The 24564-nt window shown below is 47.0% G+C and overlaps 1 protein-coding gene across 2 annotated transcripts; it reads right to left on the bottom strand.

The window, feature by feature from the left end:
* Window positions 1-3274: 3274 nt before the first annotated feature.
* On the bottom strand, window positions 3275-14183 carry LOC143014165 (protein FAM110A). 2 transcript variants are annotated; one of them, XM_076167959.1, is made up of 3 exons: window positions 14052-14183; window positions 6988-7428; window positions 3275-6548 (listed from the first exon to the last, which is right to left on the bottom strand). In XM_076167959.1, the coding sequence occupies exon 3, from the start codon at window positions 6536-6538 to the stop codon at window positions 5114-5116; it is 1425 nt and encodes a 474-aa protein (XP_076024074.1). In that variant the 5' UTR covers window positions 6539-6548; window positions 6988-7428; window positions 14052-14183; the 3' UTR covers window positions 3275-5113. The 2 variants fall into 2 exon arrangements, with proteins under 2 accessions (XP_076024074.1, XP_076024075.1); XM_076167960.1 differs by lacking the exon at window positions 14052-14183 and adding an exon at window positions 11551-11613.
* Window positions 14184-24564: the final 10381 nt, after the last annotated feature.

Below are 24564 nucleotides of genomic sequence, written 5' to 3'. Positions count from 1 at the left end.
TCTGGGAAGTGGCTGCAGGCTGAAGGATCCATGTTGACCACAAAACTGAAGACAAAAACCTCCAAAACAGAAAAACACATCACAGCTGCAGTCCGAAAACAACTCGTCCTTACAGGAACTGAAAGTAAACAGATCAGCTGTGGCTTTTGATTACTGCTGATGATTTTTGGCGTTTCACGATGCGTTATTAACGGCTTTGGCTGAATCACCGGATCCACATTTGAGACTGTGTCACCATGATTACTGTCAAGAGCGGCGGCCAAAAGTAATAGCGTGGAATTAAACTGAAGGTATTTGATACCATCTGAGGCCGGCTGACAGATTAAAGCAATACACTCGGTCTAACATTACTGTGCAGCATAAACTCAACACAGTTTGCTTTGTGTTTGGGCAACAGCGGGAGGAGAGGGATGGTTGCTGTGTCAATGAATGGCTGGAATGGGGAGAGGGAGCGGGGGAGAGAGAGAGAGAGAGAAAGAGAGAGAGAGAGAGAGAGAGAGATGTGTATAGAGAGATAAGCCATCCTGCTCACTGCAACATGTTAAGCCAACACAGACAACCCAGTTTTGTTTTCCCACAGGATACACAGTCAATCTGAGGGGAACACACACACACACACACACACACACACACACACACACACACACACACACACACACACACACAGTCAAAAACCCATCCCATCTGCCCTGCTGCCATAATCAGATTACTGCCTGTGTCGTGGTGTTTCAGAATGAGTAAATGAAGCTCTGACATATATTAATAACAACAAGTGAGCTCAACATTAAATACAGTGACTGACTCCTCCCACCTCTAACACACACACACACTGATATACACATACATGAATTGGGGCATATACAAACACACACACACAGAGACATTACCCTGCACCGTTTTATAACAACAAAGATTGTTGAGAGCTCGTAAACAACAGCGAGCAATGAACACACAAACACACACACACACACACACACACACACACACAGGAGAGGAGCCGCACACAGGCAGATCGACATTGTGTGCATGTATGTTTGCTTTCTACCAGGGTGCCAGAGCCCAGCTGATGTCTCAGTAAATATGAACATATGGTCGGCCTCAGTGGAGACATAGTGACACACACACACACACACACAAACACACACTGTGTCAGATAAAGAGACAGGCAGAGGGGGAGAGAGAGAGCGTGAGAGCGTCTCAGAGATGCTTCCTGGCACCTTCTCCTTGTGTATCCATTGTGAGACCACAGCGAGCAGAGACATCTTATCCTTCCACGACTTGTTTTCCTTTCCCAAAGTGGAAGGCTTTAGCCATCTTGGCTCTCCGCTGCTCCCTTTGGAGCAGGTCAGGGTGTCCACGCTCGCTTATGTAAGGATGAGAGCATTCTTGGATGAATAAGAATGAATTGGCTGCTGATTACGTAAGTTCCCCAGGGGTGTTTTCAGACTAAGCCAAGTGAAATGTGTACATGACTGTGACTCCCAGCTGCTAATCAGTCTCTTTAACCTCTCTTTGGAGCTGCACTATTAACACACATTTCATCATTAGTGTTAATCATTTTTTAACGTGACGCTTCAGGCTGCTTACACATGAGGAATGCTAAATTAGCTTTTCCCTCTCACGGTCCAAACACATGCAACTGGAAACTCCGAATCGCCCAAAAGTGTGAATGAGTGGTGTGCGATTGCCCTGTTGGCAATCAAATAAAGGACGGGCTCCAGCTTTCCACAGGATGTCAGACGGCTGAGTGGAGTCGGTCTGCCCGGTAGACAGCAAAACGCTGTATAAACAGAACTGAGCAGCTACTTCTGTCTCCATTTTGAAGCATAACTTGGCCTCGCTGCCTCTCCCGCTCCAGCTTCAGTCGCCACTTTGCAACTCGACATGAATTTCAAACAAATTCAACTGCCAAACAAACTATCTATAACTAACTATCATCTCTAGGCAGATGACCTTTCCCAGATGTAGCCAATGAAGCAATAGCTGACAAAGTCATTAAGCAACAGCGCAGAGCAGCAACGCAACACAAACGGGGAAAATCAAGCAATCTGGGCCAAAGGTTAATTGCTTGGTGAAATGTCAGCGTTCAGACAGACTTTAACAGACGTTTCCTCGTTACCTCCCCTCCACCGTCGCCACTCATCTCTCCCTGTATCGCCGAGGCCACTAAGCCTCTGTGATCTGTCACTTTTTTAAGATCTCCACCTCTCTCCCTCAAGTGTTGCAGCTCATCAATCACACCTCCCCTGGAACATCAAGTCCAGACTCCACACAGCCGCAGCCGCATCTATCAGATCTAACACTGGGCTCCATTCCACCTCGCCGCTACGCTGTAACAACCTTAACATCCCAATGTGCAACAGAGTGAATCAAGGCCGTGCTGAGATGGTGCGGTGATGTGAAGCCGGAGCAGCGACCGCAGCGTTAATGTCACAGTGTGATTCATAAAGAGCTTTCAGGACTCAGCGTTTGTTTTGGTTCGTTACTTCCTCTTCTGTTGCAGAGAGGAACACATTCTCTCACACTCGCTACTCTTACATGAGGAAAATAGGAACAATTTTGAGGTTAGAGTGGCCAAACCTTAGAACAGATACAGACGAGGAACTCAAGGACTGTGGAATTCTTTGGCTGGAATCAGTAAGTTAGGAGTGAAGTATGCATACATCTCCAGACAGACAGCTGCCCAACGTGCCCTTCTCAGTGCTGCCACTCCCACACACAGCAGCTATGTGTGTTATCGAGCAGTTGCTGTCAGGAAGGTACACGGATCTGACGGAGGGCGCGGCGGCTCTGGGTACGGCAGCAGGGACCAGGGGACTTCCAGACAAAACCTGGAAGCCTAGATTGACGTCGGCGGGTGCAGGAAATTTGCAAATTCCGTGTGTGCGAGTTAAAATAAAAACCCAACACCAATCAGACTTGCACAAGAGCGAGATCAGAGAAAACACAAAGTCAGACCGGGGCTCTTGGTGCTGCGCGTCTATAATTGATGCTGAAATGAGATTTGACAGATCGACCACCTGCCACCGCTGAGCTGGACCCACACCAGAGTTCACATTAGAAAAGCAAGGACTTGGCAACAGGCAGCACACACACACACACACACTCCCCTAAGCACTGCAGAAATCAGAGGAGTGGATGTTTGCAGCCATATGCTGGCACCAGGTGGACTCCCTGTACGGAACAAACATGAAAGTCCAAGAACTCGCAGAAAAAATGTAAACATTGATATTTTTACGTCCAATTATAGGAATGAAAACAACAGCAAGGAAAATACTTGGAACTGCCATTTATTAACTGTTTAGAATACACCATGTAGAAGCATTCAACTCTCTCTCTCTCTCTCTCTCTTTAAGACTCTTTGGGCATCCAGTGCCAAATTTAACAGCACACTTTTGTTCAACATCACATTCTCCCGTCCTCTTATCGGACCGTCAGTGTGAAACCGCTCAGAGGGAAAAACAGAGGAAACTCTGACAGACTCTCACACTCCACCGCTTTGTGGCGAAAAGTGAGGGAAGTAGATCCAGAGAGTGAGGAGGGGGGAGAGGAAGAGTTTGTCTACCACCCGCTGCCACAAACAGGAAGTCAAATAAATACACAACAGTCCGACTTTGTTTTTTGCAGGTATTGCACACGTGGCATTCCTGTTTACAACTTTCACACCTTTGCACTTGTGACTGGCGCCAGTGTGTGTGTGTCTGTGTGTGTGGACATGCTGGTTTGTGTGTGAAAAGTGTTCTTACAATATGATAGCAGGTACAATCAGATTGCATTAAGAGGACAGATTGAAGTGTCTTATATTCAAAAACACATGATAGTTCCTAGATAAACATTGGTCCATCTCCATGACTACAGCACATACATCTTCCTGAGACACTTTCAGGACCACATGTATTGCTTATATCATCATCTTTCATTGCATAAGTCTCCTAATTTGGCCGGGGGAAACAACTTGTTTACGCTACGCTAACTCCAAACATCCGCTTATGACATCATCCCTCATCTTATGACTCTGTTCTCTCCAGACATACATGTTCAACATATTTCTCTCACTGAATCATCGCAGCATAATCCAAGACACGAGGCCTGTGTGTCAGGTACACACATACACACACACACACACACACACACACACACACACACACACACACACACACACACACACACACACACACACACACACACACACACACACACACACACACACACACACACACACACACACACACACACACACACACACACACACACACACACACACACACACACACACACACACACACACAGACACACACACACTGTCCCTGACCTGCACTGGATCTAGGATCATACAGTGATGTTGTGCTTTGTCCACATGACAAAACTTCAAAATAGAGTTTCACCAACATGCTGACAGAAATGTGTACAATAACAGTCTTACAGCCAAAAGGTTTCAGAAACGTACAATGTGTTTATGGAAGCTTTAGAGGGGAAGTTTCACAGTATCAACATGGTTCCTCCTGTCGTCTCACACCGGGCAGCATTTTAAGTCCATATCATTGTGCAGTGCATTTCTCTGGCGCACACACACACACACACAAACACGCAAGCACACAAAGTACCTTAGCATGAGAAACCACAATAGCATAACATGATCCTCAGCCTTCATCAACACCATCATCATTTATAACATTATTATTGCTTCCGTATAGCGACAATGTTCAGGATTCATTTGAGCGGAGGGGGAAATCGGGGAAATCGTCCATTCTGTCTCCGGGGGAACACAGTCCTGACCTGCAGCCCAGATTTGTAAAAAATATACCAGTCTGTCGTGTGATTTCCAAAATAAATGCAAGGCTTCAAAGGAACCAGAAGTATTGGATTATCCTTTAATGCAAAGTAAGGCAGCAGAAGTGGAACAGAGGGGCAATCGGCCTCCGTTCTTCAAACTCGTGTGTACAGAACATACAACAGGAGAGATACAGTCTTTACTATACTGTTCATATACATCTATATGAAGGAGCCGAGCCCCCACACACCTTCATTCAATAAATTAAGAAGTCTTTTGCACGGTCTGGATCCTTCTCCAGGACGTCTCCGTTGTGTGTCCACGTTGTGTCGTGTGCTCAGTCTAAACGTTTGAGACGGCGCTGCCAGCATCTCGTGCCTGACGGATGCCGTAGAGCCACTTGATGACACGTGCGTTCCTCTCGATGACGGAGATGCCGTAAGGAACCCTGTCGCTGGCTCTGGCGGGTCCGTCCTCTTCGTCGTCGCCTCCTCCGTCCTCCCTTACTCTGTCGGCTTCGTCCCCGCACTCTGAGCTGGGCGTGCTGACGCTCCGCAGCTTTGAGACGGAGACGATGTCAGAGTTGGCCCTGGTGAAGCGCTCTACTCCGCCCAGCCCCTCCACCTCATCTGGGTCCAGCCCGCAGTAGTTGAAGAAGCGCTCCAGGTCGGCCGTGGCGCGGGAGTACCGGTCGCTCAGGTCCGACTTGGAGCGGTGAAGGGATGGGTGCTTCCGGGCCGAGCCCCTGGAGCTGGCGTTGGACAGACGTGTGAAAGCGGGCGAGGACGGCGGGATCATGCCCGCCCGGACCAGCAGAGGACTGGGGGGCAGGTAGGCTGGAGGGGACGCCAGGGTCTGGGAGGCGGCATGCGGGTGAGGAGGAGGAGGAGGCTGGGCTTGGTTTTGCTGGGGTGGAGGTGGCGGTGGGACCAGTGGGGGGCCTACCTGACCCTGAGCAGTCTGCCTGGGCCTGATCTGGGGCTGAATGGGGCGTCTCAGCGGCTTCCTGATCTCAGCCTGAGGCCGAACATCCACCCGCCGCACAGTCACTGAGTTAGGGGAGCTGTACGGTGCTGGGACACCGATGCGAGGAGTCCGTGCTGGAACAGGGGGCGGGCGACGGTTGGGTTCTGCTAAGGGGGTGCGGAGGTTATTGTTGAGAGGAGAGCAGGTACCAGAGGAGGTGGAGGAGGAGGTGGTTACAGCGTTATTTAACGGTTTGACGTTGTTCAAGAGTTGGTTGTTCCTCTCCTGCTCTGCTGAGAGGCTGCTGCTGATGCTCTTAGCCCCTGATGATGGAGAGGAAGACGAGGGGGAGGTGGAGGAAGATGACTGAGAGGAGGGCATAGGTGCATCACAAACATCATTGATCAGATTATTCAGAATATCCAAATTAAGAGCGGGTCCTCTTCTCCCCCTGAGTCCATCTCTCCCTCCTCCATTCTCTACATCCGCTGGACAGCGTTGAATCTTCCGTGCTGGCGGCGTGTTGATCTGACACTGGAGCATCATGCCCGGAGGAACCAGGGGCTTGCGGATGATTGGTGGTTTGACTGGCGCCTGGCGGGTGAGGGCCACCTGCTGGCTCTTAACATACTTGGCCTTGTCGGCCTCCAGACGCTCCACGGCGCTGAGTTTACGGGCGCCTGGCTCGGCCTGGCGGCGGAAGTAGCCTGGACCCTTGTTGAGGATGCGGAAGGGCATGGCGGAGGCGAAGGGAGCCCCGGCCAGACGGCCGTCTGACGGTCGCAGGGTCTCTACAGGCATTCTGCAGGACCTGCGAGAGAGAGAGAGAGAGAAAGAGAGAGAGACTTAAGAACCTGTTTTCTTACAAGGCTAAAACATTTTGCTGTAAAGAGACAAACGTATGATGAAGACTTCCTGACCAAACAAGAGCCAAGAGGCAGAATTAGACTGGGATCCTCTCTATTCACAGCATTTGAACAGTTTGAACATTGGTTAAATGGATCTAGCAGGATGTTAGAGACAGGAGGAGGCGAGGGCTTCATGAGGGAGAAGCAGAAGAAGTGACAGAAGGAGAGGTGGGTGGGAAGAGAAAAGCTGTAATGGACAACCAATGTCCTTTTAGAGCTCCCACATGTCCCCTGGAAGCTTAAGAAAAAAAAGCTCTTTTGTATTCTCTCTTTTCTTCCCACCCCCCGTCACTCTCCCTCCCTCCCCCCCTCTCACTCCCAGAGCCACTTTAACTTCCTTACCGGTCACTCTGATGCTTGCTGCTCTCACTTCTCCCCTTCTCTTGCTCCTTTCTTCCTTGTCGCCCGTTGCTCTTTTATCCTTCCTCTTCCCAGTCCGGGCTCAGTGAAAGGCTTCTTGTAGGATGGGGTTAGTCGGGGTCAAATTCCAAATCAGGCTGGGCCAGGCCACCTCTATTAGCTCAGAGGTGACCCTGTAGGGTTGAGGCTGTGGTGTCGGGGTCACCGGTCCGCCCCAGCAGAGCAGACGGAAGCTCTTCAACCAAAACACAGGTCTGGTATCTGGGAGAGCAGGTCAGCCAGCCAGAAACGACAGCGTCAACAAGCCGGCTTTAACGGTCTCCTTGGCTCAAACTTGTGTGTGTGTGAGCCGTCTCTTGTGTGTCAAGTTGTGCTCCGACACAAAAAGCTGAACCGGCAGCTCAGCTGGAGAAGCTCAGAGTCCTGGAGACCAAAAACAAAGTCCAAGTCAGAGAATCACAGGGGAAAAGTGGAAGAGCAGCCTGCCTTCTGTCACGCTTTCTCCTCTGACTAACAAAAGCATTCACACTCCGATACACACGCGCACACACACACACGCACTCACACTCCTCCAGCAGGCAGGCGGGTCTCAGTAATACACTGAAGTGTAGCAGACGGGACAGGCTTTAATACAGAGCCTGGCTCCTCCCAGCCAGCCAATGGCACGGCAGGCAGGGAGCCTCGGAGGGGCCGGGGGGGCGTGGCTAGAGGAGGGAGCCGCGCTGCCATTGGTCCTCCTCAAAAAGGAGTCTGACCAATTGGACCCCTCCCCCCCTCCGAACACAACAAAACACTGAGGGAAGATTTTCATTCAAATGAAAATTCGGTGAAAGGGAGTGAGGGGGAGAGAGTGAGGGGGAGAGAGAGAGAGAGAGAGAAAGAAGGAGAGAGAGACAGAGAGAGGAGGACAACAGGCGAAACAGCTGCAATATTTTACAATGACTTGCATCAAGCTCAGCAGGGCTCTACAATCTAAACCCCAACAAACTCCAACTGCTCCCTCCTTTGTCGTCATGGCTGCAGAGGCAAAGACAAAGGTGTCGATGGCGTCCGAACAATAGACAGACAGCTCACAGGGAATGGTTGTTTGATTTCAATTTAAGTTCTGTGTTATTCTAATTTATCAGATGCTTAATTTCAGATGTAGGTGCGATGGCTGCAGCAGTTAGGAACTCATCCTGGCCCGTCTGTAAGTCTCTGCCCACCTCCTGCTTTGTTTCTCTCATTTTAAGAATTCTTCTTTTTTACTCGTTTCTACCTTCATCTTCTGTTCCACAGCTGAAACTAATTGTCCCCCCCCCCCCCCATCATCCCCACTGTTCTCCACTCATCATTATCGCTTCTTTACAACATTAAACTCCGGGGTTACATCACACACTTCTTAGCAACCCCCCCATCACCTCCACCACCAACAAATCCATCCACACATTTTTAATTAGTCTTTTTATAGCCGCCTGCCTTCCTGTCTCCCTCAACATGTGACCCTGTTTTCCCCCATCTTTTTCCCCTTTAACAGCACAGAGCGCTTAAGCAAGCACACACACACACACACACACACACACTTTGGTCTTCACAGCAAAGGACAATTTTACAGAAACAGGCCAGCTTACACTCAACGGCAAACTTTGTTTCAAGGTGGAAATGCAAGTTAGGACGAGGATTACAAAAACAAATTGATCATCCATCCATCAAAGCTAATAATTTAAGGGTTAAAATATTAATATTCAGAAAATAGTTCTTTAAGTGACATTAAAGCGTGACGTACAGAAATCCCATAGACAAATAGAAATGATCTGAGGTGTGTTTGTGACATGAGTAACATGTTTAAACTGGACCGACGTGTTCCCGCAGAGTGCAGTAAATCACTTATGTTCCAGGAGAACAAAACAAACTCGGCTGAAAGCAAAAGCAAAACCAAACAGCAGTGGGAGTAGCTGTAGCTAATCTATGGATGCTTTACGCTTGTCGAGGGCAGAGTCCATAAGAAGCGTCCGGTCAGAGAGAACCTCAGACACCTCAGGTCCGGCACACTGCGGCCTTGTCATTAGCTTTACTCAGGCCTCTCCCCTGAAAACATCACGCCGGTACAAATTTAGAGCCTTTCCCTGCCCACATAAAGGCTCGCTTCTTACAACACCACCAAACTTTGACTGGACTCTGTCATTGACTTCAACACAACTAGCATTTAGCCAGAGGTAGCAATTTCACGTGTAATGAGATAAGACATGTACACACACTGACAGGAGAAGCCTTTTCACCTGGAATATTCTCATAACATACAAGCTCATGCTAACATATTGGCTCACCGAGTGTCTCTGTCCTTGTTTGAGTACACTAGGCCTCCGTCATACCACTTTGAAACATGATTAATATCCTTGAAATAATAACGGAAACGCAGAGGGGCTGGGACTAAAGGGATAATTCTCTAGTTCAACACTGCAGTGGTTTTCCAGGGACCACGATTGACAACCACACTACTGTACACTTCCCCATCGCTGCTTGCTGTGCCAACACTTGATTAGCTAAATAAGGTTTGTTTAGCCAATGATTTGGGAGGAACCAACACAGGATGAAGTCAATCGGATTGAGCAAATCTGAACCAAACAGTTGGGTCACGGGTCTTTCCGGAGGCAGAAAAGTAGACGCACTAGAGAAAGAGATGGGGGGGAAGTTGGAGTTACTGGCAATGAGCGTTGTCAATTCAGTGCCAAACAAAGGGTGGGATACTAAGCCCCAACTGAAGCTGCTAAAGGTATTCATGTCCAGTTTGAAGGCACATTTAGAGGAGTGTAGATGCTAATGTGCCTTGATGCCCTGAAATGAGTGGAGTTGTCTGCATGCAAATATTGCCTGGACAGTCTCCAGTCCTTAAAACAGCAGCTATTGTCATTCATGGAGAGGGTGTGTAAGGCCGTGACAGCTGAAAGGAATCTGCTGGGGGACTAATGAGTGTGTATGAACTGTGCTTTGTACTGCTACCTGCCTCCCATCAAGGTGAGGATGATCTAATCTAATGTAGAGACCCTGTGCACAGGCACGTGTGTGTGTGTCTGTATGAGTTAGGAATAACTTCCCACTGCAAAGAAAAACATCCCTCAGTCTGTCCAGTCAACGATGTGTTTTTGCGACTGCCCGCCTATGGTTTTCTTTCCATTCACGTGACGGTCTGCCCGTGCAGTTAGGGAAGCAGCTGATGTCTCCAAAAGCGACAAAGCCAACCGCGGTCACCGACCACAGCCAGCAGACCGAGGAATTATGTTTCTGTTCCACGACGGAAATGTGTGTGGTTTGATTATCATGAAACTATGCAAACCGCTGTGTTGTTATGAATCCGACTCCTTTAACGCTCGGCTCTTATTTCCAACCGCCACATTAGCGGGTAATGATATGACTCTGAGTCCTGTTCTGTCTTTGAAAGAGCAGTTGTTTGCGTTTTACAGTGCGAGCGCCTGAGTCATAACTCAGCCAGAGAATATAGAAAAGGTTACATAGAAGACTACTGTGTGCATACGTTTGAGCATTTTAGACAAATCTCCATAAGCTCAAAGCCTGTTAAGGGGGAGGTGTGTGTGTGTGTGTGTGTGTGTGTGTGTGTGTGTGTGTGTGTGTGTGTGTGTGTGTGTGTGTGTGTGTGTGTGTGCTGCAGCTGAAAGGAACAGATGAGTAGCACAGCTGACTATGGTCACCTACCAAACAGCCTAAATACTGTCTAATTATAGGGAAAGCCTATGACTGGGAGCAATTTTGAAGCACTTGGTTATTGAGAGACTGAATGGCACAAATAGCAAACAGCGACACGTGAGGCCGCGGGTTCAGGGAGGAGAGACGGTCCTGTAAATTAAAGGGGCTGGCTAACAGGAAGATACAGTAGGGACAAAGTGCATTAGAGTGTGTGTGTTCTGTGACGCCAGCAGGCTTGGCATATGCCGCCGGCCTTGGTCCCAGCGGACATTGACCCTGAATTGTATAGAAACAAAGACCGCGCCAGACTTCCCCCTCTTTCTGCACGCCGAACACTCGGAAGCTAAAAATGTAATAATGGAAATGCTAATTCACTGAAATGACTCAATGAAGACGTACACGATTTCAATGATTTCCTAAATGTAGAGAGGAATCTAGTGTATCGCTATGGTTTTGGGGGTTTGAATCCAGGCCTGACACTTTGAGGATGGTCTCTCATTTCATTATCCACCAAGGAGGGAGAAGACACCAAGAATGAACTACAGGACAACAATCCATGAAAGAAAAGAATACAATTCCGGGTAGATGATCATATCTAACGCATTCCAAGGCAATGGCAGGAGTAGCTTCACCTCAAGTAGCTTTCAGAGCCTTGGAGCACCTGATCTGTGGCTCTCTGCAGGTCCCTTCTAAAGACTAAGGGACTACAGACCTAGTAAGAGAACACCATCATGAGAAAATACTAGTTTGGGTGCAATTTACCCCAAAACAGGACATTTTGTAGAATCGCCAGAGTACAACCAAGTCTTAGACACGAAACTACCTCTATAAAGCAAACACAGGGTCATAAAGTGATAAAGTTACCTTGAGCTGGAGCAGAGAGAGGAGATGTAGTCGTGTTTGATCAGTCAGCTGTGATGTTTCGCCCACTGGAGTGTGGAGCGTGAAGCAATGATGCATTTCCCAACAGGAAATGTGTGACAATGACCCAAACACAAACAAACACGCTCGGCTGGAGAGTTTGTTTCTGACTGTGTGTGTGACGAGCAGGTTGACCCTGTTTTACGATGCCCTCAGCCTGTGCCGGGCTATTTTTGGGCGCTTGGCTTTGCCTCTTTGCCATGAACGCAGCACTGGCAACTGGTGTGGAGGAAGCAGGCTGTGATTTACACTCAAATATTGACCGACCTATCTAACTCTAACTCTATCTAACTAGAACTCAGCAGAAATAACACCAGAAAAATCAATGCAGCTAAACTTGCAACGCCTCTAGTAACGTTATTGCCTTTACCTTCCTTCCTTCATCCTAGCTTAGACGGTGTAGAAACATCAGGATAATAACCGTGACTGCGTATAAAGCTGTAGAAAACTCACAGAACATCTGGATCTCTCCTCTTCTTTGGTTTGCATTTACCAACTGTTCATGCTAGACGGATGACTGCAGGATTTTTCGATCAGTAAATGGGTCTGAAACCTACATCTTCTGGTTGAATGATCAGTAGGCTCAATGAAAACCAGGCCACAATCTGTGTTCAGACTAATCACATGATGAACACACACACACACAGAGCCCCCCCCCCCCCCCCCCCCCCGGCCCCTCACCCCACCAGGACACCCCAGCCTCATTTTCTCAATCAATAAAAAAAGCTTAAACCAAGAGGTCAAAAGGTTATCAGGCGCTCCTCTGCAGGGCTGATTTAGGGAGCAGCTGATGAAGACGGAGAGGCTTCGCATGCAGGAGAGCATCGAACGCTCACATTCAACTGTTGCAGCTTCGAAACGCGGCGCTCGGTGGCGATCCACTTTGGCCGCGTTGCTCGCATCCCTTCGAAAAAGCACAGGGCTTTGATCAGCTTGTGTGAATGAAGCATCTGCTCTGCGTGGTTATGCAACTGAACATAGCAGCGCCAAGTCCAGCAGAGGGGAAAAGAACACATCCAGTGAACCGTACACAGACAGTTATGATAGCATCTCCAGCTCTACCTCCGTCTGACCTTCCCCTACTCTGTCCGTCCATCACTCACCCTGTAACTCCCCCCTACACACTCACACACACACACACACACACACACACACCCCGCCTGTGCGCCGGTGGCCCCAGGAAATACACACATCCCTGCACAATCACACCCAAGGGCGGGGGGGCTCGGGTATGTACTCGTATGTATGTGTCTGTGCGTGTGATGTATGTGAGAGAGACAGACAGAGAGACAGAGAGAGAAAGACAGGGAGACAGGGTGCAGGTGGTAAATTCTTCCCTCATGGAACGCACACATCTGGAATTTACCCAAACAGAACAAATACCCAGGGGTTCAATGAGCCTCCCCAGCAGGCACTAAACTACACAAGTGCCATGTCAGATCTGTATAATTAATGTTTGTAAATTAGGATTTCCAACGGAGCACGGAAAATGGAGTTTGCCAAACCCTGCGAACCAATCTGCACATCAGGAGTCTGGAAAGAGAAAACAGCCCCCCCACCCCTTCAGAGCCACAGTGAACACATTCCAGAGACACGCAGGCATGGACGCAACCACTCACACACACACACTCATACACACACACACACACACACACACACACACACACACAGGTGGGAGGGAACGTGGTCACTGTGGAGTCGCCTCAATGGCTTGGCTTTACTGCTGGCTTGGATACAGGGGACAGCTAGACACACACAAACACACACACACACAAACCATTGCTTCCACTCACATGTAAAGAAGAAGAAGTCACTCTCAAATTATTTACCCAATAGATTCCCTGGTTGCCTTTCCACTAAAATGAGTCTAAACAGCAGTGAGTGTGAGTTTCCATTCGTTTCAGCCTGAGTCAATACATTTCTCACTCTCCAACACTCACACACACATTTAAAGAGACAAACAGACAGTTGGGCTGATCAAAGTTTGTCAGATCTTTACCAACATCAGCTGGCAAGTGACAACACACAGAAATACTTTAATTTGCCTGCCTGAAATAAAATGTCAACGTCAAGCCTGTCGGCGCTGCAACACATGTGGCTTCTCACCCGGGTTACAGCCGAGTGTGAAAATAAGCGCAGAACAAAGCTGCCACATGCTAGAATCAAGGATAGTATTTATAGATTTAGCTTCCCACCTCAAGGACAAGTAAGCAGAGACAACGACAAGAAAGAGAGACAATTGTGGGCACTGCTGGATTAGAGATACAAACGCTCTCTGTACTTTATCAAGACAGATTCACACTGATGCTACTGTGTGACACACTCCTCATCCTAGGCTTCTTTCCAGAGTTATCAGAACTGCCCCCGCTTAAGAGTACACACATACAATCCCTATGTTTACACACTGATCTGCCCGAACAGGAAAGCTTGTAAAGTGTACTTACATGCTGTGTTTGTGTCCTAAACAAGACCGCTGGTGAGAATGTGCAACTTCACAGCATCAGTAGAGGCGCGCTGCACTGAAGAGTCAGCGTGTCCGCTTACAGCTGGTACATACACACACGCGCAAAAGTGGGCCGGTGTGTGTGTGTGTATACTAACCTGAGTGTTCACTGCTCCTTAGGTTAATATACACGCCTCCCTCTCCTCCCCTCCTCCCACCGCTCAGGCAAACTCCGCCTGTGCGACTCTGCAGCAGGAAGAGAGGCTGGGGAGCAGAAAGCTTTTCCTCGTAGTCACACGACCTTCCTGAAAGTTTCGCACCGAGTGTGTTGTTGTGTATTTCCTGTGTCTAATGGCCGAGTCACCAGCAACACAGGGAACGGAGACAATTATTCACTTTAAGGCCCCCTGGAGCAGTGAAAGAAAAGGTTGAGTCAGTATGATGATGGGCAGTGAGAGATCTACATGAAGCTAACAAACACAAAGGGGGATAAAAATACCACAAATCCACTACCAGAGTTTTATTTAGCAAGGCACTCATACCTCCACCAAGGCTGAGGAAGTCAATGTAATGGCCTACTACTGATTTCTAACATTGGTTGTCCAAACGTCTCAGGAGCGAACTGCATGTATAGATCGTCTAACATCAAATGCTTCACTTTTATGTCCATCTTCCAAGTCTATACAGCAACAGACACCAGATAAGAGCCTTGTCTCAGGACACTAGGTTTCATTTTCAAACATTCCTGGATCATCCAACGGATCCGCACTGGCAACAAAACACCGTGGGTTGATCCGTGGATCACGCCTCCCATCTATCGTGATTCACCAAAGTTTGTCTTGTGACATTTTGCGTAACCGCTCTTAAACACCAAACTAACCAACAAACACAGATGGAAACAGCCATTACTCATTCATCTGTGGGTGGTGCCATTTTCGCCATCTGTTGCCCACAGCAACAACCTGGTTTCTTTTTCTCAACAATCCAAACAAGTTACTGGCAAGACTGTAACGCATCACTTCCTGTTCACATGACGACCTTTCCTTTAACTTTCCTAGGAACGACCAAGCACGGCAGCACAATGGACTTCAGATGAAACGACAGTATACAACCCTGTTAGCACTTCCTTACAATAGATCGTTACAAGAGAATATTAAAAGTAAGAATGAAAGTAAATGAGCAGGAATATCATTAAGGAGGAGGCGTGGCCAAGGATATCCTGTCATTTGGGCCTGGAGGGCAGCAGCACAGAAGCTGGAACGACAACACTTGACAAATGTGTGAAAAGTCTTGTAGAAGTTGTGTCTCAGATTATTGTGAAACACTTAAATGCCTGCATTCCTATCAGCAGCTTAAGGAAGTTCCTGCGCACTGCCCTTAGTCTTGACAGTCCAAACACACAACAGTGCTTATTTAAGGGAGTCAGCAGGGCGGGGTGCTCCAGACGGACCGCCCTGTGGTAGACTCACACACGTGCACACACTAAAAGTCATGTATACAAAGCTAAACACAGATTGGGGCACTGAAGCACCCAGGGGTGAACACTGGCACCTTACAGGCCGGAGACACACGGCAGGAGGCCAGATGAGATATGACCACACACTTAAGGAGTCAAAGAATTCAAACAGCTTCTAAACAATCGATCACACCATTTAACCCCCCGCCCGCCAGACTGATTATCACTCATTCATCGTCTCTGCTTTCTATTCAGTCTTCTTATCTCCTCACTCTTATTTTCTTCTTCCCTCCATCCTTTGTCTCATTTCGCCTTCATTTACATCCTCTCTTCTGTAAGTCACACCATAATGGGGCGGTGGGTGGGGGGGGGAGTCAGCCCCATGGCAACAGTAATGCACCTCCATGAGAACGCACACCTTCGCATGGAGACACAGAGGAGGCAGATGGATTAAGAGTCTTAGTGACTGTTTAGTGTCTTCTCATTTTGTCCAATACCCTGTGAGCAATGACACACACACACACACACACACACACACACACACACACACACACACACACACACACACACACACACACACACACACACACACACACACACACACACACACACACACACACACACACACACACACACACACACACACACACACACACACACACACACACACACACACACACACACACACACACACACACACACACACCAATCGACCCCGTTTTGATTCATCAGCAGCATCATTTCTTTTTATAGCAGGACTGAGACGGGACGAGGGGTAAAGTTACTGCTGCTTTAGCTCATACCAAAATCATGTGGCACACACACACGCACAAACACACACACAAACGCATTCCACGAATGCAGCAACACACCAGCCTCACATCTCACATTACTGCTCGCATTACACACAACATGCCCGAGCAGGCCCCGTCTCTATCAGAAGGCATCCTTAAAATACACACACACACACACACACAAACACACAGCAGGGGAAAGCAACATGTATGAAATGCACAGAACGTCTTAAGAAAACCTTTAGAATGACACAGATGAGGAGCAGGCAGTGACACGTCTGCTGTGTGTGTGTGTGTGTGTGTGTGTGTGTGTGTGTGTGTGTGTGTGTGTGTGTGTGTGTGTGTGTGTGTGTGTGTGTGTGTGTGTGTGTGTGTGTGATCTCAAACTTGACCATGTGGATTAGATGTAAAGAATATTCTACAAATGATAAAAGACAGCAGGAGAAATTCAAATCTCCAGAAAGTTTTATAAGAGCTGATGGTGGAGAACTCTGACATTCAGTGTGTATTGACAGGCACAGACTCACACATTCTGCAAACACACAGAGCAAACACACCCGAGGATAAGGTGAGCCTTGTTCAAACCCCCTGACCCCTTCTCTACAGCAAATACACCAGATAAACAAACTGCACTGCCACTGCTGCTAAAAAAACCTATTCAATGCAAATCAGGTGTGTCAGGCTGTGAGAGAGTGTGTGAGAGCGTCCCGTCACACTCCCGTCACAATCAAACTGATCCAAACCTTATTCGGTCTGGTGACATTTTACTACAATGACCTGTGTTCACACTGAGGGACAACAGCCTGAGCCAAGAGCTTCAAAAGAGTGGAGACTAGTAGAGCTGCTATATGAGTCTGTTTGGGTGAAAATGAGTTCAATCTGCATTTATAATATTAATCTAAGCATTGATTTTTGGATAGGTTTTTACTGATGGAAGCACTTTATTGGGGCAAAATACATTCATGTTGCAATGCTACAGCCAATCGTTTGTATCAGCGTTCATTTGAGCCATGATCTCCCTCCAGAGACTGAGCCGTACAGTAACCCTGATCCCAGCCTGACACGGCAGCATGAATCTGCATGTTAGGCGCCGTTTGTCGCTGCACGCCGGTTAGTGGGTCAGAGCCTCCAGTGCTGAGGGGGCAGCAGGGTAAATCATGCTTTACCAAAGGCATGCTGCTAAATAGCGACCTCAAAACAGCCGGTGGCGGGCAAACAGGCAGATGGAAGGACAAGGGAGATCCTGTAAAACCACAGAAAACACAGGCGCGTGTTTACACACACACACGCATGCAAAGGCTCTTCCCAGCACCGTGCGGGTGTGTAGAGACTTGCGTAAACAGACCGATGAGCACACTCCTTATGACGCGTCACAGATACACAACAAACCTAACAAACCAGACACCGCATCCGTCTCCTCCCTTGATCCAGCCTCGTCTGGTTCACAGGCTGAGTAAGCTATGACGACTGAGGAATCAATCTGTGTGTGGGGTGTTTGCATATTAACGGCAGCAAACAACACCGTGCTCCTACACCTGAGATCTGGTGGACAAACACACACACAGGACAGACAGACAGCCAACATCCAACACCTCCCATATGGAATCCCAGATAAAAGTACAGACTGTTAACAATCAAATAAACCCTTCCATTTTGTAGGGGGGCCGGATTTAGACACACACATTTAGATTTACAGCCTGTGGGCCATGTGGTTGGATATTTCTCTCAACAGGAGCTGCTTCCAAATGAGGAATCTGCAGAGTCCGGTGCTGGCCAGCTCCTCGGATAAACACGAACGCAGTCCAGCAAGCGGGAGAAGAAGTCAGAATGACCTCGTCCCTCAGAGGAGGAGAGAAATGCCCAAACTAGGAGCACCCAAGGGCCACGGACAGACAGACAGACAGATAGATAGAGAGACTCCTGCTACATTCTGGTGATGATTTGGAGCTGAACCTGTGTGGAGAAGGTGAGGCTCTGAAAAGCAAACGTTGGTCTGTAATTTAATTTTGATCATGTTTCTGTGTGCTCAAAGATGAAACACAACCTGATACACAACACCGCCTCTCCATGTGGAGGCGGGGGGGGGGGGGGGGGGGCATCTTTACACGAACGCACAAGTCATCTGTTTAACTCGCAGTTAGTCACAGTCACAGTATTTGCATTGCAGAAGCTGTGTAATTGGGTGCTTGTGTGTGTGTGAGCGCGCGCGTGTGCGTGTGTAGACGGTTACTGAGCTGGTCTGAAAACAATGCCAGTGTAAGATGACCACATGATCACATGGTAGTGCAGTTAAGGAGCAAACACAGGCTGCGCATCAGAGCTCACAACAGGCAGACAAGTGAGAAAGACACAAGGAGCAACGAGCAACAAGCAACAAGCAACAGGCAACAAGCAGGCCTCTGTGCCACACAGCAGCAGCAGCCTCATGTTAACCGTATGAAGCCCTGTAGAACCAAATCCTTTCAATGTTCACCCAGGGAAAAGCGGAAAATTCCACCGTCGTCCCCTTAATGGTGTGCAAAGAAAGACGCCTCACTCTTTCCTATGTTCCAGAGTAACACACACACAGGCCGTTATATAATATCAGAGCCCATAGCTGCTGTAGCATCATATACAGCCCACCACACTCTCATTTTCTGTCTATCTGGCATGGAGCTGGGTAGGAAAAATGAGATTTTCATTTTCTAATCACAGGCTTTGCCCTCATATAGACACAGTGGATGAGCTGAGACAAACAGAGAGCAGAGCCAGCGTGAGCTCCAGCGCTTCATTATTCTCATACCGTGCTGATGTAACAGTACAGACGAGATGTTACTGTGTGTGGCAGTGTGTGTGTGTGGCAGTGTGTGTGCTCGCCACATGTAATATTACCACAGCACACATCTGCACCAGTCCATAATTAGACACCATTCTCCCATATTTTTCTCCCCCGCCTGCCCGGCCAGCCAAACGTGTGACAGGCCGACGCCGCTGCAGGGAGGAAGATTCCAAAACGCAAACAAGCTGAGCAGAAACACACTCCTGCCTCATAATCACTCATCTAGTACTTCTCTAACTCAAAGTGTTCCAACGTAGAATCAGTCATCTGGAGTAAAGCCTCAATAGTGATGAATAATTAAAATTTCTGAGACGTTGTTCCTGCAGGTAAGGACAACAGGAACCTGCCCAGTGTGCCGTCACCTGAAAATCAGACTCAGCTATTTGATGTCTTAAGGAAAACAAAGAGCTAGAGAGCAAAACTTCAACAAAATAGGAGCTATAAACAAAAAGGTGTGTAAGAGACGACTTGATCATCTAAAGACATAGCTTCTGTATTTGCTCGACAAAGAGGTTTGCGTTTTCCCCACCACAAGCGCCATAGATGTGCCGATCAAGCAAATTCCATCCACGCTCCTGAATCAGAGGAGAGAGAGAGAGAGAGAGAGCGCTCCCGTGTTCGCAGTGCAGCGCCATCGGCCAACATCTTTCAACTCCATTACATAAGCTTGGAGCGTGTGTCGTGTTTGGATAGTGCTCATGTAAGAGCACACTCTCTGGACAGGACACTGGTGGGTTGTGGCGGGGCCTCAGTCTTCAGTTCAAACCCCCCATAAGCCTCTTTCCAGACTTCACTGACTCTGCTCTTCCTCCCATCTGATGTCCGCCCCCCCCCCCCCCTGCATGCACGGAGGAAACTCAGATTTGACTTTTGCAGACTCTTCAAAAGACAGATGTTTATAACAGCTGTCAGTTCTGCTACACCGTTTTATGGACGCTGTTATTAATGCTTGGATGAGATGTAAAACGTGTTTTTTCAATTAAGATAAAAGATAAGATTAGATGTCAGACTTCCCCCCCTTTTCCCAGTATGTGTTCCCAGCCGATGTCAGCCTTCACTTTCTACCCCCAGAGTTGATGTTCTCTCACTGAGGGGCCTCTAAAGACACCGGGCTGGCTAACAAACACACTTCTCTCTAGGCCACAGGATGCACATTCCTGGCCTGGGAATGATTAAGAATGGCAATTACAAGGTGGTGTGTTAGTTGCTATTTGGCAAAGGAGAACATTTTCTGCACGCCTCTTATACTCTTTAAAAAGAGCCAATTATGAAACCAACATAGTGTGGCGAGTCGGCTTTTCTCACGCGTTTGCATTTATATTAGGGTGCCAGGGTGGTCCAGAGGCTCGGGAGGACATGGGGTCAAGCATCCTCTATTTTCTCTCTCACACACACACACACACACACACACACACACACACACACACACACACACACACACACACACACACACACACACACACACACACACACACACACACACACACACACACTGGGTGGGTTTGACCTCCCTTCAGTGGGGAGCAAGGGAAGTAAGAACATCCCCACAGGAAGAATGTGAAGTACTGCGTCATATTCCCTGTAGTCAACCTCCCTGGCATGGAAGAGATGGGAAACCAAACTCAATACAAGTGCATGTCAGTTCCCTTAACCTCCTCCTCTTCGGTGCAGAGGGAACCTTCTTCATGGAGAAATGGATGTAAGAAGAACTATCCGCTCATGCCCGCTCCACTCTTTTTGTTTTGTTTTGCCCCTGTGTGTCTCAGCCCTTCTTCTTTTGCCACAGGTTAATGTGTGTTGCATCTGCCGGTATGGTGGAATGATGTCATCACACTAGGGACACTGACCTTGAGTCTCCACGGTTACATTTTTGTACACAAAACCCTTATGTATCCATCTTAAGCTTCCTTTATTGAAACAGTTGTGTTGTTACCTCACACCTTTTTCCTCCTCGGGGGATCACAGACCAAAGACACCCCAGGTTAGATCACCTCGATGAAGATCAAGCGGAGTAATCACAGATCCACCGCTGGAAACCTGGAAGATCATCAAATCAGATAAGACGTGATTGTCTGAACCACAAAACAACGGTCAAAGCAATAATGTCACAATTTGGTTGACCTCTCTAAACTGTAGGTAAATCTAAGAAATGCATCAACTACAAACAAACTCCTTAAACACTTAAACACACTCCACACACACACAGCGTCCAGCTAAGGTTTCATTCCTGCGTGTCGCTTTTATACCAAAGGTGAGTTTCATTGATTCAGGTGTGGCAGCTTATCTCCTCTTCTACAACACTAAGTGTGTCAAACGAGCCCGACTCACCTGTATCCACGACTTTGTTTCAAACCAAATACAAACAATAGCGTTACGTTAGAAATGCTGTAGCAATCTTGTCCGAGTAGATAAATCAGGAAACAATGGACGATCTTAACGTCAGAAAGTGTCCACTTTCACAGAAACTTTCAACGTTGGCGCGGGTGAAACCACTACGATCTCATTGTGAACGTGAAAAAATTGTACTCTATAAAATATGAAAATAAAAACAATTAGGCTTTTCCAAATGGTGCGCACATTAATATATTGACGTTGATTACCATCCCAGCGTTGTGAGTTGCGTATGTTTTGTATACTTCGCATGTTTTCTAATAAAGGAAGTAGATCACCCCTTATCTCGCCCCCGCTTGGTACGATCAGCGTCCCCCTCATTGGTCAGCACGGGCCTTTTTGTAGGACGCAGGTTCTTCAACCGCTACTTCTCGCGATAATACAAGTGTGATTATGACAAATAAGTGAATACATTATTTTATTTTCCCGATTGTGATGTAGCCCAATAATCTTACAGGAATATAATTTACTTAATACTTAGTACTTAATATATACAATTTACATAATTTATCTATAGGGACTCAAGGGGAGTTGTTATGGAATCAATAAAGACCTTTGTAATGAAGGAGAAGACAGGGACAGTGGTTGTCAAACTGTTTTTTTTGTGTGTGTTTTTTTTTTTTGTTTTAAATATCCCAGCAAGTGTGCACAATATAAAGATCCTTTCTATGTCTGTGTCGGTAACTTGCATGCTCATACTGTAAAATAATATAAGATAAATGAATCTGAGGCTGAGGAAGTTGGACATTTAGAACTTTACTGCAGTACAAAATGTAGGTATAGTTTGCAAAACAGAGTGTACCCTTGTGTTCCCTGTTTGACAGAGAAGGGGCCACTTAAGGGGCTCATGTTCAGCTAATGACAAAACAAGCTGGGGGATGATCTAATGGTTTGGCAGCAAACTGGTTTAATTAACTAAATCGGGATGACCTCAGCCCTAAGAAGGAAGTGTTTTTCTCTCCTTCTCCACGTGTGTGCAGAGAGGATGCAACACTTATCACAGTTTTCCCATGAGGACAATAAATGTATTCTTCTTCACAAAGACCCAAGTGGTTTTACTTAGCACTTCTATCTTTGAGTGAAAGAGGAGAGGATGAATGCCTGCTTGTTGATCACAAGCACATGACTTTGGTCATTTTAAAGAAGGAACTAAAGGAGAGATTTCTTAATCACTGCTGTTAGGCTTAGGTGCCATAATAACATGAAAAGAATACAGTCTTACCTTTCTTTTCCATCCTAACAACAACATCGCCTGCGTAGGTTGCAGAGAGCATTGCAGCACACTCAATCAAATATTGAAATTATAGTAATCAGCTGATTTAATGTATATTAATTGCAGCTGCCCACCATGACGTGTTTGTGATGAAGGCCTTGGGATAATGAACAGTGTATATACTTTTATATATATTAGTGTATGAGTTCGCTGCAAAGTTCAAAACATGCATGCCCTCCATCCTTCACCTGCATTCATCTGATGAGGGTCTGGGGTTGCTGACTTTTGCTGTGTTGTCCTCCAGCAAGGCTTAGACATGCAGACAAACTCTAACACTAAGATTTTACCCACAGTAACTTTGTTCATTTGTCCTGATGAGCAGAAAAAAATCAAACTCTCTGATCTGCATAAATATATTAACAGTGTTATGGGTAAGACACTCCTACATACACCATCAGATCCCTGGGGAAACAAAACATGCATAGCTGTACAATCCAAATGACACAATACATAATAACACTTACTAAAAACACACCTTTCCCCTCAGAAAGCATTGTGTTGACAGTGTTAAACCAGCTTTTTTTTGCCATAGTTCATATCCAAATGAGAACAGAAGTCTAATTTTACCTCTTGTTATCTCTGTGCACTTGCAGGCTGTCATTTCTTCTGGTTACATAACTGTCTAATCTTTTTATATGAGATACCTGAGCTGATAACAACATCAAAACACACCCACACAAAGCACAACCCTGCTAAGTTTAACCCAAAGCACTTGGCTGATTAAATAATGTTGCTTGTGTATCCCTTTAAATAGGCCACTACAGAAGTAAACATCACTGCTTCCCTTCTTATGAAACACAACATATTTCCCCCACCTAGACACATATTTTCAATCAATTTGTATTAGCTGGCATCACCATCCTCTATTGTTAACAGTTCCACCTGAGCGGGCCGATTGTTCCTTCAATGACTTCCAGTTACCAGGGAGGAACCTCATCAGGCCTCAGGCTCTGACCCTCGGCCAAAGCTCTGGAGGAAATCATTCAGGGGCCCTGCAAGACGCAACGTCACCGCTCAGCACTGTGAGACTGTTTGTTTTTGGTGTCGAGGGGCGCGACATACAGTAAAGCTGTCGGGGTCACACATAGTAACAAGTGCTCTTTCAGGGTAGAACGCCCCAGAAATGTGCTCACAAATGTAAACTGTGAGTTATAATATAATCGTCCTGGGAGATTTAAAGTGATTTCTTTGTATTCGTGAATGAACCATTAAGAAAATCCCATTATCATAATCAATTCAAAAATAACAAGTCAGTAAAATATATTATATTATCCATATTATCCGAGCAATTTTGCCATTGCGGGCAAAAATCAAAATAAACATTTGAAACTTTTGTTTTGAAAATCCCATGAAAATGTGTTTAGTACCAATGTTAACAGGAAATCTGTGACGGCTTGTTTAAAATGGGATCTGTGTGAAATACACTGATTAGAAAGGAGGGCACACATTTACACAAACAACGGGAAGTCAATAAAGTAAACTTGCTTTCTGTGATGTATTCCATCCGTCTTTCTCAGAAGTGAGGGTGGGCGGGGCGAGGGGGGGGGGGGGGGCAGTGGGATGTGTTCAACAATCACATTCAAGATGCTGGAAGGTTCTTGGAAATCCACCAGCAACACTAGTCACTGTTGTTCTGAAGAATTTCACGTGTTATCTTACACGTACTTCTAAGAAAGCAGAGTGTTTGTTATTGAATGTAATAAGAGGTTTCATCACCCTCTTCTTCCCACTCTCTATTGTAATTAGGTGATAAGTGAGTGAAGTCTTCAATTGCAGAGCAGT

Source organism: Genypterus blacodes, unplaced genomic scaffold, assembly GCF_046128005.1.
Source record: "Genypterus blacodes isolate CSIRO-AG114 ecotype Tasmania unplaced genomic scaffold, CSIRO-AGI_Gbla_v1 ptg000182l_1, whole genome shotgun sequence".
NCBI lineage: Eukaryota > Metazoa > Chordata > Actinopteri > Ophidiiformes > Ophidiidae > Genypterus > Genypterus blacodes.
The sequence above is the reverse complement of the archived record's forward strand: the minus strand, read 5'-3'. Positions and strand labels throughout refer to the sequence as shown.

Bases quoted from the DNA above. Each gene is read 5' to 3' on its own strand.
- LOC143014165 (XM_076167959.1), bottom strand. From the start codon at position 6,538: ATGCCTGTAGAGACCCTGCGACCGTCAGACGGCCGTCTGGCCGGGGCT.